The 10,068-nt window shown below is 45.9% G+C and overlaps 1 protein-coding gene across 1 annotated transcript; it reads right to left on the reverse strand.

Moving 5' to 3' along the window:
• Positions 1 to 1,085: 1,085 nt before the first annotated feature.
• LOC119377993 (transmembrane protein 234 homolog) lies at positions 1,086 to 9,321 on the reverse strand. Its single transcript, XM_049411686.1, is given in 6 exon segments — positions 1,086 to 1,627; positions 2,084 to 2,176; positions 3,246 to 3,293; positions 3,296 to 3,311; positions 8,555 to 8,746; positions 9,310 to 9,321. Coding segments are annotated over 6 exon segments (438 nt in total). The 3' UTR covers positions 1,086 to 1,550.
• Between the last annotated feature and the right edge of the window lie 747 nt (positions 9,322 to 10,068).

Here is a 10,068-nt window from a genome sequence, read left to right on the forward strand (position 1 = left end):
TGGATATAAACCGGAAACAAAGTGTGACTTTATTTGCATTATGTGGCCCACAGAACTTCAGCAAAGGTATGTGCACGAAAATATATGGCGAAGTAGCAGATAAGGATAAGGACAAGAATAAGGAAGCTAGCCCATCCTCACAACTTCAAGACAAAGGCGGCAAGGACACGGGTGCTCTGCATGCGCCTTACCCACTCCGTATCCTCGATTTTTATCACAGTATACAGACAAAACGTGCACAAGCCAGAAAAAGACTAGAAATATCTCGTGTATACCAGAGAACCTTGAGCTTGTCTAGTTTACTACCATCGAAAACAAATGTTGAAGTGTGTCTGCAAAGTGATTTTTGTTTCAGCTTTCTATCGAACTAGCTTTCATCACACTTTTCAGCTAAAATTCATCATCGATCATCGTAATTCTCGGCCTGTTTTAGTCCACTGCCGGAAAAAGGCCTCTCCCTGTTCATTCTATCCTGTGCGAAGCCGACTCCATCTTGTCCCTGTGAACTTCTCAAATTTTGTCACTCCATCTAGTTTAATTCCCTGCCTTCCCCAACTCGTTTCCCATCCCTTGGTAACCACTCTGTTGCTTTACTGTCCACCGGTTGTCTGTTCTAGCCTTACGTGGCCAGCCCAGGTTCATTTCGTTCGCTTGATGTCAACTAGAATATTTGCAACCCCTGTTTTTTTTCCTGACACATTCTGCCGTCCTCCGATCTTTTAGTATTATTCCTCTCATTTCACATTCCAGTGCATGCTGCGTGGTCCTCAACTTTTAATTAATTTCAAAAAATAGAATGAGGAGCACCATTTTTTACTATTCTTTTTCTGACAACTAGAAAGCTAAGCCTAGAGTACCTTGCACTACACCACCTTCGAAGTTTTTCATTTACATAAAATGCTCATCACGCACTGCATTTTTTTTAACCTAGCCATATCTAACTGCAGCTCACTTTCATATCCTCCATGAACTACGTAACTACGGCAGTTAGAATCACAAAAAAGCTTTGCACGCTTCTACATGTAGTAGGTAGTTAACACGAAGGTGCGTGGGAGCATACGTTTAGGCGTTGATGTGACCCGCGTTTTTCTGCACTACCAATTCAGTGCAGCGTGAAGAAAGAAAGTTGACACTTCAATGCACTCAAACACAGACTCTTGCAACACCTCATGCAGCACTGTCCAGAACTAGTGTAGAAGAATCTATGCAATGTGTAACAAATGACGTGTGCCAGCATGAAAATTAGAATCTGCGTAGCTTGCACATAGCTGCAAGTTGACGAGACAGCGCCGTATTGCTGACTACATTAGGACCCGAGCTACGCAAGATGAAGTTACATGCAATATTACAGCACTTGAATACTTCTGTTTGGCACTTAAATAAATACAAGGTGTACCAGCAGGTGACCTACTATGAGCCTGGAATGTCACGATTTCTGTACAAATTCCTCGACAATCTCACTTTCCTAGGTGTACATGGATGATAGACACGTGCTGGTATCACCGGTGACTGCTCTCTCGATGCTCTAGCATAAAAAAAAAAGTTGGACGTCAACCCTGGTTCCAGGCTTTGTCAGCCACGCATAGTGTCACTCCTGTGGTCACAAAAGCCATGCCAGTGTACGTGCCTGTAAATAAAGAGAACATGCGTTGGAACACGACGTAAGGAAGTGCAAGATGCTTTCGGCTTTTGTGTGCGAACCAGAGAGATCGGTGTAGACCAGCAGCTCTCGAACATTTAACCGTTGAAGACCTCTGCGGAACCCATGATGAACAAGCCACATTTTATGAAAGATTGTGCACAGAAGGTGGTCACGGTGTAGAGGGTTACTAGCATCGTTCTAATGTGCTTCAGTCGCAGTGCCTACATTGCTCACTGTCAGTGATCATATGAGAAGCTGTGTTCTTATTTTTTGTTTATTTTTATTTTTCTTTATCCCTTTTTTTATTTTTTTGAAAGCTAATAAACTCTGTTACTACATAGAGTCAAACCAGCCGGGCAATGCTGTGAACACGTTCCAATTATGCATCACTTTCAGCGTAGAAAGTCACAGTCTTCACTCTACACATATAGCGATACTCACGAGCGCTGGTGGTCGTTTCACCCAGAATGCGCCCAGCCAAGGTAACGAAGATGAAGTTGAGAGAATTGGTTAATGGCACTGCCAAGGACAAGTCTGAAAGGAATGTATGACGAAATTGCCATTTAGGTGATCACTGTGGTAGAATGCTACGCAATGCACTTAAAGGAGTCATGAACCACTTTTCTACGTAATCACGAATGGCCTCAGTATCGAAATTCATTGCCTCACGAATCGATTGCCACAGAACCTTTTCCGTGCAAATTGAATAAGGACGAAAAAAACAAAACAACAGGACGGGCATCTCTCCTGTTGTTTCATGAGTTCTTATCCTCGTTCAATTTTGCAGTGAAAAGTTTCCTTCAGTTATGAACCAATACCAACAAGCTCAACCAAGATACCCCCGAAGTGCTGAACTCATCCTCAAAGTTCTTATTAATGCTCGAGCAGCACTACTCGATGAAGGTGAATGAAAGGAGGTAACTTGACAGAATATATCAATCAACCTGCCAACCTAATTGACGATTAAAAGTGAGCTGAAAGCACAAACAGACACACAACAGCTTCTCATCTTCAATTGTGTACCAACTGGCCCAACTCTCAACATTGTTGCCCACCTGTTTGTTATCTCGCTAAAGCATTGTTAAAAATTTGAACCAACTTGTCCGCCTATCTGCTATCCACTTTCTCAAAGCCAGAATGAATGATAGATATACTCCGTTTCATACATCAGGTGCAATGCTTTGGAAGCTAGCGAGGCTTCTTACGGTAGACACATTCGCACCAAGAAATAGTTGTGTGATTGTACCACCTGTGATATGATTTTTTTTTTTTTTTGCTTTTAGACTGAGTAATAAATGAAGGTGCTTTGTGTTTAGAACTAAACAAACCCTGTTATTTATACAGTTGTCAATAGGTTGTTCTGGATCTCTTGTTTTCGTATTGTGGCCTCCGGGATCAGTTACGGAAGTGTGTAGCTGAAGCCAATCGCAGAGGCTACGTTTGAAACAATGAGTCTCGCGTGGACTTACACATTTTGCTGACTGAACTTAGCACATAGTTTCCACAGCATAGCACCTGATCCATGAAACGGAGTAAGCTCTCAGAAGCAAGACGAGAGAACAAACTTCACGTGTAGAAGAAGTCAGTAAATCTCACCACTGACCTGCAGACCCAAGGGCCAGAGCATAAATTGCAGACCCACTCTGGTTATTAGGAATGGCATCACGTACTGAAAAGACATCGAAAATGATAAGCATGTTACACTCGTTAGCAACAAGCTGAATGAGGCAATCGAAGGTTAGGCGGTGGTCACCATCGCGGACTGGATATTGCGCAAACTGTGCAAGCCCGGATTCATGATTGCAAGCTACAATGATTGCACAGGTCTCAGAACAACGTTCCAGAACAAAAAGAAGAATGGTCCCCTCACAAGACAAACTAAAGTGTGACCAGTGACTAAGCACTCCACTGTCTGAAACAGGCCTTAAAGACACTAGAAGCAGGACCTAACCATAGGCATGCGCAGAGGGGGGCAGGGGGGTGGTCGCCCCCCCCCTTCCTAGTCACCTAAGAAGAGGAGGGCGCAAAGTCTGCCCCATACATTGATTAATAGGGAGGGGGGCACCACAAACCTTCGCCCCCCCCACGAAGGGAACGCGGCACACGCCTATGGACCTAACCATAATATTCACCTTTCTATCATTGCCAGAAATGTTTCCAGCAACTTTAGGGTTTCAGTGGACCATAGATACAGTGATCCCATCAGTAAGCATTAAATTCGTTGTTAACTGACAAATATCCCAGTGTTATTCTTCCGTTATCTTTGTGTATTATGAAGAGGAACACAATCAAATCTTACTTAAAAAGTGACAATACTACTTTGAGCTTTTAACACAAAGTTTGCTGTTTGGGCAAGCTGTCGTCCCACAACAGCAGCATGAATTATTGTGACGTATAAAGAAAAAAACACACACACACACACTCCCAACTGTGTATTTCACGGCGTTCTATCTGATTGTTTCTGATCAGACAGAAGGCCACGAAACAGACAGTTGGAAGCTGAGTGCTCTCCTGTCTCTTCATGTGTGTCATGTTTTTCTTTTTCTTTTTATGAGTCACACTAATTCAAGCTGCTATTGAGTGTCTAAGCACTTACAGTACCTTAGCAAACCAAGGAGGCCCACACTCTGGAATAAACACAAGTGCTATCCTTTAGCATGACCATACGCTCTGCAAGGGTGCATTTAGTTGCCATAGGTCACCAAGCCCAGTGACATGTAAGTTTCATTGTACAAGCTCAACCTGCGCATATCTCCAATCACAAAGCATAAAGCCGAGATGGCGAGAAATTGTGGAACTAACATAAACCGTGCACATACTAAACATTCTGACCTGGTTGTTTGTTGAGTAGTTGCAGCAAACACTAGATGTATGGAAAGAAAGAAACACGAGGTTACTGCTGACTGACAACTGATGTTTTATTGGAACCCTCGGCACAATATATAGGTGCAACTATCTGCAGTTTTAAAACTGGTGGTCACAAAGATTTAAAAAAATGTTTAACCATGTTAAATAGAGTGGGGCTCTTGTCATGTAGGCAGTCAGGAGGAGGAGGAGAAGAAAAAACGGAAAAGACAGGGAGGTTAGCCAGTTCTCAGACGGGCTGGCTACCCTGTGCTGGGGAAAGGGGAAGGGGGAGTGAAAGGCAATAGAAAAGAGACGTTACAAAAATAAGAGGAAGAAGAAGAAGAAAAAAAAAGAAAAAAAAGATACGATAAACGACACTGCTTAAAGTCTGTCTATGAGACTAGTATTGCGCAAAAAGCGCAACAACGCTTTCAAAGCTTTCCGTGCCGAGGACAGTTTCGGCCAGTATCCTAAGATCTTTTCCTCCGGACGGTGGACAATTGTCGAGTCTATCAAACACTTTGGACAGTTCTTCTCTTTGTGCACTGAAGCGAGGACACTCACAGAAAAGACGGGCGATTGTCTCCTCGCAGCTACAGTTATCACATGTCGGGCTGCTGGCCATTCCAATTCGAAATGAGTAGGCCTTCGTGAAGGCCACCCCGAGCCACAGGCGGCACAGGAGCGTCTCCTCAGCTCTAGTTATTCTCGATGGAAGACGGAGCTGTAGATTCGGGTCAAGTTGTGAAGACGGGCGTTAGTAATTCTGTCGAGTTCCACTGTGCCAGTGTCAGTTCACGTGCAAGTGAACGAAGCCTTGTTGCGGCGTCCGTTCTTGACAGCGGTATAGCTGCACAATGGAAAGCATCATGGGCAGATCAGGCGGCTTCATCAGCACGGTCATTTCCGTAGATACCGCAATGGCCCGGTATCCACTGATAGGTTATGCTGTGCTGCTTCTCAATGGCGCGGTGATAAAGCAGTCTTATCTCAGCGACTAACTGTTCATTTGGTCCATGACGATAAGGTGACATAATGCACTGGAGGGCTGCATTGGAGTCGGAGAAGACTGACCACGCCTGTGGCGGCTCTTCAACTACGAACTCTAGAGCAGCACGGATGGCGGTGAGTTCTGCAGCCGTCGATGATGTCAAATGCGACGTCTTGAACTTTATGGTGACGGATTTCTCGCGTATAACCACTGCCCCTGCTGAGCTTGTAGAAGAAACTGAACCGTCAGTGTAACTGTGAAGGTGTCCACTGTGTTTTTCATGCAGGAACACTAGAGTGGCTTGTTGTAGGGCCAGATATGACGACTGTTTTTCTTTTGTATACCGGGAATGGTTATCAGGGCTTCCAGTGGATGTAGACACCACAACGGCAACGGCGGTCTTGCTGCGTGCGTGAAGTTCGTGGGAATCACTGCGCGATGCGAAGCAATAATACCGCTGAACGCAGAGTGTGGCCTAGCAGCTGGAAGTGAGGCGAGGTGGTGTGATGGAATCCGGGCGGCATGTCTTATGTGCATTCTTAAAGTATTGACGCGAATGTATGTTGTGATCGGGTAATCACGAGCGATGACGACAGTCGCTGCTGAGAACGCGCATCTCGGAAGCCCAAGGCTCAGTGCTTGTGCTTGAATCGACAGGAGTACGCGTACGTTTGTTCTTTGGGTCCTGCCCAGTACAGGTAAACTGTAGCGCATGAAGCCGAGGGAAAAGAGCAGTATACAGTTGAAGCATCGCTCGTACAGATGCACCCCACGATTTTCGCGCAAGAAACCTTAGGACGTGTGTGATCATGGCGAGTTTCTTTTTCATGTAGGCGATCTGGGGGCTCCAGGACAAGTCGCGATCTATGATTACTCCCAGGAAACGGTGGGTCTTCACATAGCTGGTAGTGCGCCCATTGATTTTGATGACGTATGGGGTCATTACCTTGCGCATAAACGCAACCAGTGAGCATTTCTCAGACGACAGTTCCAGTCCCCGTCCTTGGAGGTAGTTTGCCGTCAGTGTAGCCGCTCGCTGAAGCCTGGCTCGTACGTGTAGACGTGTGACCCCTGATGCCCAGATGCAGATGTCGTCTGCGTATATTGACAGATGCACAGACCGCGGAAGAACCTCAACAAGACTGATGAGCGCAAGGTTAAAGAGTATGGGGCTCAGGACTCCACCTTGAGGTACGCCGCGACAAGTACAATGTTGCGTTGTTGTACCACTTTTTGTCTGAACAAAGAAGGTTCTGTCCTTCAAATAGCTGTAATCCAGTGATAGACGCGGCCCCCGATCCAATGTTACCCAAGGCGTCCAGAATGGCTTCATGCAATACATTGTCATATGAGCCTTTCACGTCCAAGAACATTGCCACAGATAATCTCTTTAGGCTTTTTTGTTGCTGTACCGACATGACAAGGTCAATAACATTATCTATAGAAGACCGTCCACGCCGAAAGCAAGTCATAGCATCAGGGTATATGTCGTTGTGCTCCAGGTACCACTCTATGCGAGTCAGTATCATCCTCTCCATCACCTTTCCAAAACAGCTGGCAAGCGCGATGGGGCGATAGGAGGCCAAGTCCAGAGGAGATTTACGTGGTTTGAGCAGGGGGACAAGGCGGGGACAATCCGTTGCACCACGAGCCGTTGTATACAGCTAGGAGTGTATGCCAAGCTGCTTTACCGAGGTTACAAAGGGCGATGTAGGTGAAGGCAGTCAATTTGCTTCTGAGATAATGCCACTGACGGAGCGCTGATGCAAACTGTGCCTTTCGTTTTATGACGATCGCCTCGATAATTACACAAGTGTCCGTGTTGCTTCTTTAGCAATCACTTCAGCGCTGTCGAAGAGAGCTTGGCACCCACAATTCCAAAAATGGGCTGAAAGGTGGCCTTTGACTGCGCATGCTTGGACACTGTTTGCAAGTTCTCTTGCCCTATCGTTCATGCAGCGCCCTCTCTGCCCTATGTACACAGAGTCACAGGACAGTGGTATGCTGTATACTACACCTCTGGTTTGTTTGCTTCAACCAGTGGTGTAGGGTGGTACACTGGGCACATGCAGTGCCTGTTTATTAACATGCCTGTGTCCTTTGCCTTCTGTGTGCACGGTGCATTTAAAACGTGAACTCATGCTGCTGTGGCTGTGTCCATTCAAGCACTGGTCATGCTAACCACTACTCTACTATGCGGCTTCGGCTCTTGGGAATTTGCACACCATGCAGCCTTTGCAAGGGGTGGCGAATGTGCACATATTTCGAAGGTTGCGGATGACGGCAATCTCGTGTGCACAGCAAATGACAACGCAGACTCGAGAAGATCACATTATTTCCTGTTTTAGCTCGATGCTGTCATAGCAGCCGAGTTTTATGTTGATGAATCACTCCCAGTCTAATGAATGTCAATTCAGTTCTATGGAAGCCTGAAAGGTGGAGGACATTTATGAAAGGAAAAAAAAATTAGCCACCTGTTTGTAGCACAATGCTACAACACAATTTGTACAAATTTCACAGAAAGAAAGCTTCCCAGTTGATGAAAAAGCCATCGTGGTCTTGCCTAAGGATTGCATTTTTTTTTACAAGAATGGGTCCACCTTCCCCATGTTTGATCAAACAGTTATTCCCCGGTGTGTGTTTGTGCTTCCACAGTTGTTATGCCAATCAACCAAACACGGCTTGGCTCGACCTTGACCAAACTATTTCTGTGTGCTGTGTATGACACCATGACAACCGTCAGTGCATGAACAGAACAACAAAAAGCTATATACATAACATATAATTCTTCTTCTTTCCTGTGACGCTTAAAATGCCTGCCCTGAGTCAAAAGGGATTTGGAACACATTACTTACTCACTAACTAACTTTCCAGTTATTGTGATTCCTAGATAATGTCACAATAATAATGTGCTAACCAACAACATGTATGTATCTTCCATGTAAACATTCCCACACCATTAAAACTATTCAAGCAGCGCCAATCTTATCTAAGGACGTATGAGAGCCCCAAACATCTGTTCTTTCACGTGTGCTCTAGCTGAAATGTCAGGTAAGCAATCAAGACCTTTTTACCTGCGGCCTGGTGGCGAGAAACTTCACTTCAGCGAGCCACTGGCTCAGTGCTCCATCGCGTTTGATATCCTCCACGCCTTTGCCTCCTCTACGCAGGAGTGGAGCTGAGAAACCCCACAGGGCGGCCACCGCCACTAGCCACAGTATTTGGACTGCAAAAACAAGAACAAAGGCGGTAACTAGGTGCGCTGCCTTAGGAAAGCGAAAGTCGCACACAACAGTTATTCGAATGCAAATAGCACGCAAACGATGATGTCATGCCAGCGCTTTGGTGAAGCTAATTGCCCATGTTTATCGCCTTCGTTTCTACAGTTACAGCAAGTCAAAACACAACATAATTGTTGGGGTTTTACGTGCCAAAATCACGATATGAATATGAGGGACGCACCCGTGGTCCTTCAACGTGCACCTAAATCCAAATACAGGGGCCTCTAGCATTTCGCCTCCGCCGAAATGCGGCCGCCGCGGCCGGGATGCGATCCTGCGACCTTTGGGTCAGCAGTCAGGCAATATGACCACTAGAGCACCGGCAAGTCAAAACAGTTCTGAGTCTATCAGCATCAGTGCAGTGTATGACAGCGAAACTTCATAGGTGACAAGTGTGGGCGCGATGTAGAGGATAGATGGATGCAGTAAATGAACCGTGAGGCGTGGAATAGAATACAAGAGGCACACGTAGCATTATAGCTGGAACTTGCTTTAGGATTACACTGTCGTGCACATGCAAAGTAACGGGATTAACAGAGATGACATACCAGGGTCAGCATCTCGACAGCGCTTAATTACCGCGCAGCACAATTACCGAATGTTCACTGAAACGCCCGGCAATTATACGACAGCGCGTTTAAATAAGACTTCATTAATCCACGAAACACACGAGTTCTTTGAGGCCCTTCAGAGTGCTCTTTTACGATTGCCACCATTTGTGCAGTCGCAGTTGCCATGGTTATGAAAGCGGTGTTTTAAACATGGCGACCACACCTGACATTCACGCGCGCTCTGATCCCCGTTCTGCGCATGCGCGAAAAAAGAAAACAAGGTACAATTTGCAGTGTTAGGGATCTCTCTTCTTCAAACTTTAGGTACTTTCTAGGTGCTTCTGTGAATCGCTCTGTTTTCCCTAGGTTAACGGCTCGGGCAACGTTTTTGTTTTGCTCAGAGGCTCGGCAAATCGTCAGCGCGGGAAAGATGGCAGTTGAATGCGAGGTAGGTCCTTCGTTTTTCTTTCACGATTTTGCCGTATCGGAAAATGATAGCCGCAATTAAAGGCGCGTTGAGGGCTGAAATGGGGAGGCGATGTCGTCTGATGTAGAAGGGTTTACCGCCAGAGCGTTTGCTGGGTTACTACTGAGGTGCACGGCGGTTGAAACGCGATCCTTTTTTTCGACACTCGGCGGGCGTTTGAGGTCGCCTAATCGAGCATTTGTCACGCAGTTTGATTACTTCGATTTAGATTGCGTTATACAGAACCATTCTAAGACCTCTATAAACGAAAACTGCGGCTCGACGACGAG

This window comes from Rhipicephalus sanguineus, unplaced genomic scaffold (genome assembly GCF_013339695.2).
Source record: "Rhipicephalus sanguineus isolate Rsan-2018 unplaced genomic scaffold, BIME_Rsan_1.4 Seq6505, whole genome shotgun sequence".
NCBI lineage: Eukaryota > Metazoa > Arthropoda > Arachnida > Ixodida > Ixodidae > Rhipicephalus > Rhipicephalus sanguineus.